The 14958-nt window shown below is 48.3% G+C and overlaps 1 protein-coding gene across 2 annotated transcripts in view; it reads left to right on the top strand.

Annotated features, from left to right (window-relative positions):
* MYOM1 (myomesin 1) overlaps nucleotides 1–14958 on the top strand; it is a 160929-nt gene that overhangs the window by 58443 nt on the left and 87528 nt on the right. For both annotated transcript variants that reach the window (XM_085846647.1, XM_085846648.1), the window contains 3 exons: nucleotides 1965–2057; nucleotides 2543–2631; nucleotides 4003–4056. In XM_085846647.1, coding sequence (XP_085702773.1) covers nucleotides 1965–2057; nucleotides 2543–2631; nucleotides 4003–4056 — 236 coding nt within the window. The remainder of the gene's footprint in view (nucleotides 1–1964; nucleotides 2058–2542; nucleotides 2632–4002; nucleotides 4057–14958) is intronic.

Here is a 14958-nt window from a genome sequence, read left to right on the forward strand (position 1 = left end):
CGTACATCGAACGTACGGTACATGGAACGTACGTACATGTGTGCATTTTGCTCGACCCTCTTTTCTGCAACTGCTTGTTGGATTAACATGAAATTTGCTCCATAGATTGAAACTTGGCTCCTGTCCCATGGGGAATAAGTGTCAGTTTTTTAAGCCACTGTTGGACTTCCTCCAAAACGGAAACTTATGGATTTGGTCTCAATTTTTGTGGGTGTGGGTGTGCGTGTGTGCGTGTGTGTGTGTGTGTGTGTGTGTGTGTGTGTGTGTGTGTGTGTGTGTGTGTATGTGCGCGTGTGTGTGCGTGTGTGTGTACTTCCGCAACCATATCTCAGACATGTATAGACCAATTTTATTCCTATTTGGCACAATGACAACACATGATGGCACACATAAGCACATAATTTTGTTTTGGGATGCGATTAAAGATGGCCAGCTGGGAGCCATTTTAGTTCAAAAAAAACCCCCCTGGGGTTGAACATATCCTCAACTATTTCTCAGACATGCAATTACTGTTCATGTTCAAACTTGGCACACAGAAAATGAATGATGGCTTCCATATGCACATCCTTTTTTTTTCCGAGATAAGGTTTAAGCTGGCTAACTGGCGGCCATTTTAGTTGTAAAAACCCTGATGTTGAACACGTCCTCAACCATTTCTCAGACATGCATTCACCGATGTTGTTCAAACTTGGCACACATAACGAATGGTGGCTTTACACAGATAGGTCATTTTTCTTCCAGATGAGATCCAAAACGGGTGACTGGCAGCCATTTTGTTACTTAAATGTGTCCCCAACCATTTCTCAGAAATGCATCGTTCAATTTTGTTCAAACTTTTTTGTTCAAACATGGTCCAATTTTGTTCACAAGCACAGAACATGATGGCATACACATGCACCTCACGATATTTTGTGATCTGGTTAAAGATGGCCGACTGGTAGACTGGCAGCCATTTTTGTTGCACATAAATATGGGCTATCCCTTTAACTCCATACAGCAGTTTCCAAAACAATGGGGGCTATAACATTTTATCTCTATTTTACTTGTTTATGATGTCATAAGTGCCTTTGTTATGACTTCATAATTGCATATTTGCAACACTTCATCCAATCAGTACGAAAATGAATAGGGATGAGAAAGGCTTGTCCGCGAAGGCATGCAAGCTTCCAACGTGTCGTCACCAAAAAACTCCCGTGAGCCCTCGGCCTGTTTAACATCCCGTGCATTGGTTGGCTCTCCGGAAAGATGCAACTGATTGGCTACTGGAGTTCACGTGTTTGCTTTATTTGTTTACGTGTTTGAAAATTTCATTAATTACTGGGAAAATTAGTGAGTCACTACACTCCCATTATCCTGACCAAACCCAACCCTCTTACTTGCAGGTTGTGTCTCTCTGTCTCCATGATCTATCATTTCTATCTCTCCATGACTTATTTATGACCTATGACCTCTGTCATATCTCTCTCTCTCTCTCTCTCTCTCTCTCTCTCTCTCTCTCTCTCTCTCTCTCTCTCTCTCTCTCTCTCTCTCTCTCTCTCTCTCTCATTCTCTCTCATTCTCTCTCTCTCTCTCTCATTCTCTCTCATTCTCTCTCATTCTCTCTCATTCTCTCTCTCTCTCATTCTCTCTCTCTCACTCTCATTCTCTCTCTCTCTCTCTCTCTCTCTCTCTCTCTCTCTCTCTCTCTCTCTCTCTCTCTCTCTCTCTCTCTCTCTCTCTCTCTCTCTCTCTCTCTGTCTCTGTCTCTGTCTCTCTCACATCTCAAAATCTGTCAAATGTTTATACTGTATTTTATTCATAACTTTTTTTCATAATACTTTTTATTTACATGTTAATTGCCATGATTTCTTTGATTACGAGCTGAAATTTTTTGGGGGGATTTCCATCATAGAGGTTTGCTGAATTGTTGTCAAATTCTAGTTATCTGGAGCTTAAATTTCTTCCTGAAATTTTCCTTGTATTAGGTACAAAAATATGGTTCCAATTGAAGGCTTGCCAAATGATGGCAAATACAAGATTGAAAGCAGGTTTGGGATTCACACACTGGAGATTTTCGAGTAAGTTTTCTTCCACTATCTTGAAGTCATTTCTTAACAATTAAAATGGTTGATTGATGATTCTTTTGTAGAAATAAAGCTACTATATTTATTAATTCTTCATTTTCAAAAAGATGGAAGTCGGATAACAGAATAATTATCTTCTTGTTTTCTGAAAAATATCGCTTTCAAATCCGTTTTTAAACTCAAAAAACTGTGACGCTCAGTGAGTCAGAAATGATGAACTGTATTACAATTTTTTTTTGCACATACTCTAATTGTGTTGAAAACTCATCAGACTTTGCTATTTAGTCATAACCGAGATCAAAACAATAGCTTTTTGTCGAGCAGTGCTTTATGTCATGCTTGCTTACGACACCTCTGACTATTATTTTATGCAGGTGTTTTTACACCATGTTGAACCATTTCTTGCTTGTGAAGTGGAGTCATCATGGCTGTATTGAAACTGAGAATTTTATGCATTAATTTTTTTTTAACCTTCCCAGCTGTCAGCTCGAGGACACTGGCCAGTACAGCATTTGTGCCATTAATGCTCAGGGTGAAAATGCAAGCTACGCGTCGCTGGTCGTTAAAAGTACGTCGTTAGCCTGGTTGTGATATGCCCTTGCTGCGCCAATGTTTATAATGACAAATTGCAAGCACATCAGAAAATCGTTTGCGTTCCCTCAGAGATAAAATCCACATGCACGTAGCTTTCTCTGTTCGCAATATTTGGATTCACAAGATCCTGTGATATTTCAAACAAAACTAGGCCTATTGGCTTACTTACTTTGGAAAATGCAATCATGCAGGGATGTGTACACAGATTTGTTATGTACCACTGCCATAAATAATTGGGATCGGTGTCTGTGGGGAAATCAAAAAGTTCAACCATCGAGATACTCACAATAATCAAAGACATGCCCACATTTTATGTTTTCAACATACAGATTTATCTAATTTGTAAGAAAATATTTTCTTTCAAAGAAATTGCACATACTGTGTGTATATAGAGTATATACTGTATATTGATTTTGATTTTGATGTACCATACTCAATACAGTACTCTACTATAAAGTTGTCTTTTAATTTTTTTTATTTAAATGTTACTGTGTGTTGGAGTGTTGTATGTCATTGATATAACTTTCTGAATGTCCCTCATATGACAAAGGTATTTAAGGTTATTTTCCATTTCTTGCATTTCCTGTATATCCCCATTTGTTCTTGTGTAAGACATAAAAATAGTTGTAGGTGTATTAGGTTGGTTGGTTGAGTGAAATATACAATTTTGTTAATGTCTTTGTGTGTATGTAGAGTAATGTGGCTGGGAGGCTGGAGTGGAGAATAACAATAACAATATTATCTCATGACTCACCTTGCCCATTCCTCATGGGATGGAAGAGGCTGTGTGTGTGTGTGTGTGTGTGTGTGTGTGTGTGTGTGTGTGTGTGTGTGTGTGTGTGTGTGTGTGTGTGTGTGTGTGTGTGTGTGTGTGTGTGTGTGTGTGTGTGTGTAGATCTTCTTTAATGTAAATTGTACATTTCCAGATAGCTATGTACCCTGACAATGCTTGTTAAATGCTCGGTCTTGTTTTTCCTTTTGTCTCGGTATATGTGTATACAACCATAAAAAGATAAAAACAACATTCATTTTTATTGTATTATTTATATATTTTTAAATTCTTTTTATTGTATTTTGTATAGTATAAGACTTTTAATAAACCGATATTTATTCAAGGAATTTTTGACCCTTTCAGAAAGTTCGAATAAAATCCAACTTTTCCCAAAAAAATATTGTTCCAACAAATTGATTGACTATTTTGCTACCCTATGGTTGCCAATTAATGTTTGTGTGGAAGCAACTTCCCCCAGCATCTGTTTCCATGTGTGTGAAAGTATAACTTAGACTCGAACCACATTCATTAAGTATTATTTCATTGTTACTTATTCTTTTGTTTTGTTTGCAGGATACAGAGGAGACCTTGGTGAAGACTATGTCACTCCTGGTTATGTTTTTGATTGTGAGTGCAATTTACAATAATATATCCATACATATAGACCGGGAGCCCGGGGCCCTGAGCTCAAATGAACGAGGTACGAATATCTGAGCACAGGGGCATGAATGGAGTATCAAAAGACACATAGAAAGTTATTTCTGCCGGGTACCACCCTCTGCGTAAGGACCCTGGTGACCCTCCAAAGGGGTCCTTAAAATTGGCTAGATCAAACATTGGAAGTACCAGTTGGTATCACTTCCATATGATGCATATGACCAACCTTACAACAAAACCACATGTGACAGACATGCCTACTACTGCAAAAGGCCCCCAAAAAAGGGGCTTGCTCAAACATTGGAGGTACTAGATAAAACCAGTTTTAAAATCATATATACATCCCACAGAGTGTAAAATGTCCATTACCAGACAAATTGTCTGCTACATTGGCCCTACCAGAACCCCAAAAGTAAGCTCTAAAAAGGGCAAAACATTTTGCCCTCTAAAAAGGGCAAAAAGAACGACAAAATACTAATAAGCCTACTGGTATCACACTATGAACCAGTAATCTCGGAAAAACTACAGGCTCATATTGTACTGAAACACTCGGAAATATACGAAGACATAAATAGTTCTAATGTTTCCTAACTTCTCATAACGTCTCCGAACTCGGAAATCTTTGGAAGTAATAACAGTTCTAATGTTCCCTGACCTCTCCTAATATAACATCTCCGAACTCGGAAAAGAATGTTCGGAGAAGTAAGGTTTCCGAAGTTTCCGAGTTTACTGGTTCATAGTGTGATACCAGTAGGCTTATTAGTATTTTTTAGTTATTTTGTTAAATTGTTAAACATAAATGTTTCCTATGCTAATGGTGTGCCAGCATAATGTGCAAAATTATGCCAATTGTGTATTTTTGGTCTACTGTAATGTTTTGCCCTTTTAAGAGCTCACTTTTTGGGGTTCTGGTAGGGCCAATGCAGCAGCCAATTTGTCTGGTAATGAACATTTTACACTCTGTGGGATGTATATAGGAATTTAAACCTGGTTTTATCTCGTACCTCCAATGTTTGAGCTCGACCAGTTGTAAGGGTCTCAAGGGCTTACTTTTGGGGGTTCTGGGTCGGGCCAATGCAGCAGACAATTTGTCTGGTAATGGACATTTTACACTCTGTGGGATGTATATATGATTTTAAAACTGGTTTTATCGAGTACCTCCAATGTTTAAGCTAGCCCCTTTTTGGGGGGCCCTTCTTGGGGCATCTGCGGGGCCTTTTGCAGAAGTAGGCATGTCTGTCACATGTGGTTTTGTTGTAAGGTTGGTCATATGCATCATATATAAGTGATACCAACTGGTACTTCCAATGTTTGATCAAGCCAATTTTAAGGACCCCTTTGGAGGGCCACCAGGGTTCTTACGCAGAGGGTGGTACCCGGCAGAAATAACTTTCTATATGTCTTTTGATACTCCATTCATGCCCCTGTGCTCAGATATTAGTACCTCGTTCGTTTGAGCTCAGGGCCCCGGGCTCCGGTCTAATATGCACAAGCATGCATGTAAACAGTTGACATATATATATATATATATATATATATATATATATATATATATATATATATATATATATATATATATATATATATTGTTACGGCTGTGGAAATTCGCATTACACCATAAAGGACCCTCAGGTGAGATATCTTCATAGGGAGATGTGTAGTCAGCCCTGACCCGTTGTATAGAGGGAATTTATGTGATTCATCCGGGCTGCGACGCTTTGAGTTAGCCATTTTTACTGTTCTATCTTTATTTTGAACCAACCACGTCTCAACCACCACCACACAACAACCACGCCACTGCCACCATTTACGCTCCCACATCATCGCATCACCGCCATTCCCAAACGGCACCATAACCATCAAACCACCACCGAAAACCCTCCACCACCTTCACCTCTCTCCTTCTAAGGCCATTCCCGCACCACCTGTGAACACTGAACATCGGGCTGTCTCGAGCCCGTTCGGCAATTGGTGACGAATGCACCGAGCCGCGAGCGCGAATAGCAGCCTTTCCGAGGGAAAATTCGGATCAAAAACGCTACATGCCCACTTCTCCTCCATCCAATTAGCGAGCGCGGGGCGGCTTGGCCCCGCCTCCAAGCATGTGTATATGAAGTCCGTATATGCAAATTCTAGGATCAGGGGAGGTTCACGCCCCCGTTTCCTCCGACCAATGGGCGAGTGTGGCTCCACCCCCGAGGTCATTCTGATCCGAATATTTGCATATTGGTTTCTCCTGCCGCCTATAAAAAGGCGAGCGCAAGGCAAATTGGGAGTGGCAAAGGCGAGGCGGTCGGGTCGGGAGAGTGTGGAACGAAGAAGAGTTGCAGGAAGAGTTGAGTTCTGGAGTTGCCTGGAGAGGGTCGTCGAGAAGTGGCTGTTGGGGACGCATTGTGTTGCGTTGGTGAAGTTGAAGCGAGTGCACGCGGTGGAACTGCAGGCAAGGGAGCACGGGTCCGAGGCGAGAAGGACAGCGGTCGGCGACGAGGTTATGGTGTGGGGGATCACTCGTCTCATCGCGGGACCCAAGCCAGCCAGCCACTCCCCTCCCCCAAGGCATAAACAATCTCCCTTTCCCCCGTGCTGAGATAGTGCAAAAGGGGGCCCCATTCTCACCCCTCCCCCCCCACACGTGGTGCCAACGAAACCCGCCAAGGAGCACGGAGTCGGGGCACAGCCTCACGGCCACATTTTGCGGCTCGCCCGCCAACGCATCACGAGGACGCGGGTAGGACCCCCCCACCCCCGGTCTCGCGGACCTGGCGCTCCTCTCGGTCCCGTGCACATTAGGCCTACAGGCCTGTCTGCCTCCTTGTCTATGAGGCTGGCTTCTTTCCTTTGCTTTTGTGTAAATGTGTGTTGGTGCCGTCTGTGAAGTAGAACTGTGTAAGAGTTGCCGTGTGTGCTCGTAGTCGGTATTAACTCTGCGTCGTTGTTGCTTTTATTGTTTTGGTTGATTTATGTGCATTTTGACTGTATACACGTGCTTTCCGTGTGCCGGGAAATAAATGTGCATTGTGTGAATTGTTTTTCCGTTTCGCTTCGTCTTTTCTCTAATTGAATCTCCATCCTGCTTCACGTAAAGGGTTCGTAGTGGGTGCAAAACGCCCGGTAAATAATCTGAACTGTCGAAGTCGATGATAACACCGCTCGGTTATCCCGATAGTATGGAACGGGCCGCCCAAGCGGCTCGTGTCCGGAGTCGACCTGTGGCGAGGTACGATCACCCGGTTTACCATCTGCGTGGGTACTTAGGTCGGTCGAGTTTGGCGAACAACCCTATCCTACGCGGGTGGCCGATTGGCACGATTGTGGTGAGGTCGAAAGGCCCACCCGTGACTGGCTCCGGGCGATAGTTCCCGGAGGGTCACGACTGGATTGTCCGTCCGGTGGGCGACGTGCCGCGATTCGAGTTATGTGGCCGTTCGCACGCCGGCGGGCGCGAATTCGCAACACTGGTGTCAGGAGTGGGATACAAACCCTCCCGTCTCCAGCTAAATTCACGGGAACGGACCAGGGGTGTGCGAGGCGACCCCCATTCCCTCCAACTTACGAGTGAGCTAAATTTAACCCCTTACGAGAAATAAGATGGGGTCTCAAGGCGAGCGGGAGCCGGGGGTAGTAGAAGTGGATGTAGAATTGTTAGAATCCATGGCCCAGGACGGAAACCCCGAGCAGGAAATGTTTGTGATACAGGAACAATGTCCCCCACAAACGGACCCAGAGCCCGAAATGGGCACGGCAGCGGCCGCGGTGGATGACACCCCCCCACCCCTCCCCCGTCAAAACCCTTCCCGGCCCCCAGCGAAACCGCGACCGATAATGGCGGATCTGTCCTGCTTGGGCAGTTGACAACGCGGCAGGTCATAGAAATGATGCGACAAGCATTTGAAGACAAAATGGATGCTCACACACAGGCATTCATGAACGATATGCAAACCCAGCGGAGTGAGATGCAGCAAACAGGTCGAGGCCTGCAGGCGGGCACGGCGAGTATAAAGGCAATGGTGAGGAGCAAAGCGCGGGCAACGGCGTGCAAAATGGCGGTGCCACGTGGCGATACAATAAAGCCGATGGGGGAGGGTGCGAATTGTGTCGGCCCCGCAATGGAGGCAGGAACGGACCGATTAATACGGGAGACGTGTTGGGCGAGAGTCGTGCCACAGAGGGAAAAATTAAATGGGGAGACCGAAACGTGTAAGAGGAGACACGAGGTAACGAAGGCAATAGAAAAATTAAAAGAAAGCCAGGAGGAGCCAAAGGAGGGATTGAAGGTCGTAACGGTGGAGTGTGAGAAAAGACTTCAAGACATGACGAAGAGAGTTGATAAGCTGGGACTGGAGGTAAAAACGGAGACAGAGGAACTGGGAAGACGGGTAGAAAAACCACAAGGGCAAGCCGGAAGAACAGTTAGAAGCCAAAGCAAGGTTGGAGGGTGCGGAGATGAGAAAAGAATTAGAAGAGAAAGCTTCTGAGTTCCAGAAATACCAAAACAAGGAGAGGAAATTCCAAAACGAGTTGAGGATGGTGAGAGAAGAAAGAACGACAGCAGAGAATGAAATGTTAAGGAACCACACTGTACAGATCGAACAGCTGGAAGCAAAGGCCAGATTAAAGGATGAGATGCAAGAAAGGGCAATGAAGGAAGAGCGAATGAAACACAAAAAGGAGATGAACCAAATGAAGAAAACCACGAAATTGGAGAAGGAAAGACAGGAGAGGAAACAAGGAAGAGTAGTGAGAGAACAGCAAATGAAACACAAAAGGGAGATTAACCAAATGAAGCAAACCATGAAACTGGATAAGGAAGGACAGGAGAGGAAATAAGGAAGAGTAGTGAGAGAACAGCAAATGAAACACAAAAGGGAGATTAACCAAATGAAGCAAACAACGAAACTGGAGAAGGAAGGACAGGAGAGGAAACAAGGAAGAGTAGTGAGAGAACAGCGAATGAAACACAGGAAGGAAATGAGCCAATTGAAAGAAACGATTGAGACTGGAAAATGAAGAGCGTGAGAGACTGTGGGATGGAAAACAAAAACAAAATGAGGTTGAAATTAATGAACTCAAGGAGAGAGTAAAATTGAAGTCCACGGAGATCGAAAAACTCAGAGGGAGAAAGAACAGCGAATGAGGCTCAGAGAGGAAGAACGACTCCAATGGGAAGGAAAATGGAACCAGGAAGAAACAAAAAAAAGGACCAAGGAGAGAAAATGTACAGAGACACGGGAGATCGAGGGTGAATTGGACGGGGTTAGTGACAAACACACACACATTGAGGTAGTGGAGGACCATGAGGGGAGCTGGCGGACTGTTTTGGGACCCGGTGCAAGCAGCTGGATGGCCTCCTTCGGGAACAGAGGGAGACGCTGATCTCCCTTGAAGCTGATCACGACCAGGTGAGTTCAGTCGTGCTTCGCGAGTTCGAGGGGACGAGTTCTGTGGACAGGTGCACGCCGAGCTTGGGGGGTATAGAGGCCCCGGGAACCCTTGTGGGGACACGAATCCCTAGTGTGGTTGTCCCGGTGTGTGTGGTCAAAGGTGTGAGTGCGTCCCCGTGTGTGAGTGCGCCCCCATGTGTGAGTGGTGTGGTTGCGAATGTGCCGGAGTACGTACCTCCCAGCATGCCGTGCGTGGAACAAACCACGGGAGTGATTTAAAGGCCACGAGTGAGTGGATCCACGTGTGCGAGGGAGGTGCCATGTGTGAGTGAACGGCCGAGTGTGAGAGGGACGGTGTGTGTAAGAGAGCGCTATGTGAGGGAGATGACTGTGGGCATGTGGGAGCACGCAGCCGCATCTCCAAGAGTGAGTGGAATGTCGAGATGTGTGAGTGTCGTGACACGCAGGGGTGCGTGGGTTGAATGGAGCTTGAGCGCGAGAGTGCGACGGAGACGACGACGACAGAGGGACAAAAGCCGGGTAGCGGCCGTAGATGTATTGGGGACCGCGCCGGGTTCACCCAGCAGCCAGCGCAAGGTCCGTGCCGTGCAATGCACGAGGCCGCCACGTGCTCACTTGCGGGAGTGTAGCCCGGTCCAGAAACGCACGCGGTGGATGTTGCCGAACCCGCAGACGGACAAAGTTTAGGCATGATTTTGGATTTGGACCGGATGGGTTCTCCATGCGGGCGTGTGTGTTAAGCTCCAACGGGCAGAGCACATGTGTTCGTGTGGGGAACCCCTCGAAGCGCGAGGCTTGTTTTTTTTTTGCGCCGGGTGACGTCATGGCTGCGTGTGGGGTTGGAATCCGGCAGGAGGGTGAATCCCTGCCGGATGGTCCCGTCCAAGAGGGATGAGGGACGCGAACAGCTGCCATGACGTCATGCAAAAGGAGCACGGCTGCGAATTGCCGCGCAAGTGCGCAGGTTGCGAGTTGCCGTGCTGGTGCTGCACAATTTAAAAAAAAAAAAAGCAAGCCTCACTTTCGGGTGAACAGGATTCCTGGACAAGGGGTGGAAGACCCCCTTGACCAGGGCACAGGATGGACACTAGTTAGGGGGAAGGGTTAGCTTAGCTAGACCGGCTCCATGGGGCAGGGGTTAGTCCTCATGGGGCCCGTGGAATGGATTCGGTAGAGGGATTCAGTTCAGATTTAGGAGGAGGAATTATTTTAAGGATTTGGAAACAGTGACAGACTGTGAATGTGTAGAGGGGACTTAGCTTAGCTACGTCGTGTTAAATGGAATGTGCTGTAGTTTCAGGGACGACGTGGGAGCACAAGATAGTTAGGGGAGGTAGATAGAAGGATGGCAGGATTCAGCGATGTGTGAGGTCTGAAAGGAAACGTGTTGAGTGAGTGAGGCCAGCGGGTCTGTGTGAGTGGAGCGAATGTGGAATGCATGGTGCGATGAGTGATTGGGGGGAGGAGTGATTCCCGCCCAAGGGACCCCGGGGTCAGTGTAGAGTGAGTTAGCTGGGTTAGACAAGTTGGAAAATGGAAGTCGTTTTGTTGTTGGTGGGAAAGTAGGCTCAAAACCCGTTTGGAGGGGTGCAGGAGCCCTGTTGACAGGCTGAGAGCGTGGCTGCGAAAGGTGAGTATCGCTGAGTGGGTACCCCGAGCACCGGGCGAGTCGGCGGCGGTAGGCCAAGGGCCCATGGGGGGCCGGGATAGCGTACTGGGCACGGGTCTGCCCGCATGATGCGGGGGCCCCGGGCACCGTTAGCCGCGTGGGCAGTGTTGTGGGCACAGGTGACCCTCGGAAAGGGGCCCAGGAAGCCAGCCTGCCACGTGAGCATTTCAGGGGAGTCGCCATGGAGGACACTCCTCGGTGTTTCGGGAGCTGGTAGGCTCGGAGGCAGTGTAGTGCCCAGGGGTGCCATCGTTAGAGAATCAGCAGAGAGTAGTGCCTGCCAAGGGAGCTGCGCATCCCAGCCATGAGACCTTGTGAGGGCACGGAAAGAAAATTGGGGGGCGAGGCCTGAAATTGTGAGGACACCAACACAGGCGACAGGAATCTTGATTGTTAGAACCAGTAGATTAAGCGAGAGGTGCTTTTTGAAAGCCCCGGGGTAGTTTAAAGGTTAATGGTTAGGGTAGATTAGGAAGTGTACCCCTCCGCACCATCCATCCCTTCGCTCTCGTTGTGGGCCGCTGGACCCACTTTGGGTTAAAGATTGCTGAAGTCTGTGGAGGCCATCCTGAGGCTTGAGTTGGGCCTCGACACAGGACGTTAGCTCTCCCTTATTCCCCTCTGGCAAGGGAACGTTGGGGTTGGGAGTAGGCTATTCGACGGTAGGTTAACCGAAAAAGGACAATAAAGGGGGTTAGGGGACGAGTTATAGTAGAGGGGGAAGTAAAAATAAAAACCAAAAAATTAATTGGGGCTAAATAGATTTTGACAAATTAAGGGGTTGGGTATGGACAGAGACAGGCAAAGGCGATAGGTTGGGAGGGAGACAGTAGGTAGGTCCGAGCCCGCCTTCGGAGTGGCCAGCACCACCGCACTCCCTCCACCAACCTACATTTCAAGGCAAAGGCTGGCCAACTTCATTGGCTGGCTGTGTTTTGCTGTGAGGCCTGTACCGGCCAGATCGTCAGCAGCTGTGTTGCTTCAAGGCCTGTGCCAGCCAGTCCATCTGCCGGCTGTGTTTGCTACAGTGGCCTTGTGCTGCCTTGACTGCCTGCCTGCTGCCTTTGCCATGCCATGCCCACTGCCCATGTCTACCAGCCCCGTTCTGTTCTGCATTTTCCCCATCCCTTGTTCATTGCCATGTGCGCCAGTATCATCGCAACAGTTTGCAAGCTGCAAGAACTGTCCTGTTGGCAGCTACAACATGAGCCTGCAGTGGCGGCCCGTGCACCGTGTTGATTCCAACCATCCATCCACCGTTCCTTGTGTGTGTCGGCTTGAGTCCGCACCATTCACTGTGCCGCAGGGACTGCCCTGTAGGCAGCCGCACAAGGAGACTGCGTTTGTGCAGCCCATACACCGTTGTGGTTCACTGGGTTCATTTTAAAAGGGGGAGGCCTTGGACTGCGTGCGAGCAGCCGGCCACGTTCCCTGTCACCTGCATTGCATGAGCCAGAGACTGCATGCGAGCAGCCTGGCTCCCTGCTAACTGCTTTTCTCCCTGCAGAGTCCATTGATCCTGGGCCATGGTTTAGTGTAAATTTGGTAAGTTAAGGTGTTAAGTTATGTTTTGTAAATATGAGTACACCCCCGGCATGTATGTCTCGCGCCGGCAATTTATTTAAGTCGTCCGTATGAGTGGGTTTGTTTCGTTAGTTACTCAGCCCTCAGGTTATTTATTTTGAGGACACGAATACACTGAATGTCGCACTCAGGGATCCGTTGGCAAAACGTACTTGGGGAGAACTACACATGATGGCACACGAAAATTTGACGACTCGGGACGAGTCTGTAAAAAGGGGAGGGGGTAGTGTTACCGCTGTGGAAATTCGCATTGCACCATAAAGGACCCTCAGGTGAGATATCTTCATAGGTACATGTGTAGTCAGCCCAAACCCGTTGTATAGAGGGAATTTATGTGATTCATCCAGGCTGCGACGCTTTGAGTTTGCCATATTTTCTGTTCTATATTTATTTTGAACCACCATCTCACAACAACCACGCCACCGCCACCATCTACGCTCCCACATCATCGCATCACCGCCATTCCCAAACAACACCATAACCATCAAACAACCACCGAAAACCCTCCACCACCTTCACCTCTCTCCTACGGCCATTCCTGCACCACCTGTGAATACTGAACGTCGGGCTGTCTCGGGCCCGTTCGGCGATTGGTGCTGAACGCACCGAGCCGCAAGCGCGAATAGCAGCCTTTCCGAGGGAAAGTTCGGATCAAAAATGCTACATGCCCACTTCTCCGTCCAATTAGCGAGCGCGGGGCGGCTTGGCCCCGCCTCCAAGCGTGTGTATGTGAAGTCCGTATATGCAAATTCTAGGATCAGGGGAGGTTCACGCCCCCATTTCCTCCGACCAATGGGCGAGCGTGGCTCCGCCCCCCGAGGTCATTCTGATCCGAATATTTGCATATTGGTTTCTCCTGCTGCCTATAAAAAGGCGAGTGCAAGGCGAATCGGGAGTGGCAAAGTCGAGTCGGTCGGGTCGGGAGAGTGTGAAACGAAGAAGAGTTGCAGGAAGAGTTGAGTTCTGGAGTTGCCTGGAGAGGGTCGTCGAGAAGTGGCTGTTGGGGACGCGTTGCATTGCGTTGATGAAGTTGAGGTGAGTGCGCGCGGTGGAACTGCAGGCAAGGGAGCTCGGGTCTGAGGCGAGAAGGACGGCGGTCGGCGTTGAGGTTACGGTGTGGGGGATCGCTCGTCTCGTCGCGCGACCCAAGCCAGCCAGCCACTCCACTCCCCCAGGGCATCAACAATCTCCCTTTCCCCCGCGCTGAGATAGTGCAAAAGGGCCCTGATAGTGCAAAAAGATAGATAGGCCCTGTTCCCACCCCTCCCCCCCCCACACATGGTGCCAACAAAACCCGCCAAGGAGCACGGAGTCGGGGCACAGCCGCGCGGCCACATTTTGCGGCTCACCCGCCAACGCGTCACGAGGACGCGGGTAGGACCCTCCCGGTATCGCGGACCTGGCCGCTCCTCTAGGTTCCGCGCACATTTGGCCTACAGGCCTGTCTGCCCCCTTGTCTATGAGGGTGGCTTCTTTCCTTTGCTTTTGTGTAAATGTGTGTTGGCGCCGTCTGTGAAGTAGAACTGTGTAAGTGTTGCCGTGTGTGCGCGTAGTCGGTATTAACTCTGCGTCATTGTTGCTTTTATTGTTTTGGTTGCTTTATGTGCATTTTGACTGTATACACGTGCTTTCCGTGTGCCGGGAAATAAATGTGCATTGTGTGAACTGTTTTCCCATTTCGCTTCGTCTTTTCTCTTTTTGAATCTCCATCCTGCTTCACTTAAAGGGTTCGTAGTGGGTGCAAAACGCCCGGTAAATAATCTGAACCGTCGAGTTCGACGATAACACCGCTCGGTTATCCCGTGTTTTCCCGTTTCGCTTCGTCTTTTCTCTAATTGAATCTCCATCCTGCTTTACGTAAAGGGTTCGTAGTCGCTGCAAAACGCCCGGTAAATAATCTGAACCGTCGAGGTCGACGATAACACCGCTCAGTTATCCCGATAACACGGAACGGGCCGCCCAAGCGGCTCGTGTCCGGAGTCGACCTGCGGCGAGGTACGATCGCCCGGTTTACCATCCGCGTGGGTACTTAGGTAGGTCGAGCTTCGCGAACAACCCTATCCTACACGGGTGGCCGATTGGCACGATTGTGGTGAGGTCGAAAGGCCCACCCGTGACTGGCTCCGGGCGATAGTTCCCGGAGGGTCACGACTGAATTGTCCGTCCGGTGGGCGACCTGCCGCAATTTGAGTTACGTGGCCGTTCGCACGCCGGCGG

This window comes from Eptatretus burgeri, chromosome 11 (assembly GCF_056783735.1).
Source record: "Eptatretus burgeri isolate ZD-2024b chromosome 11, Ebu_testis_v1, whole genome shotgun sequence".
NCBI lineage: Eukaryota > Metazoa > Chordata > Myxini > Myxiniformes > Myxinidae > Eptatretus > Eptatretus burgeri.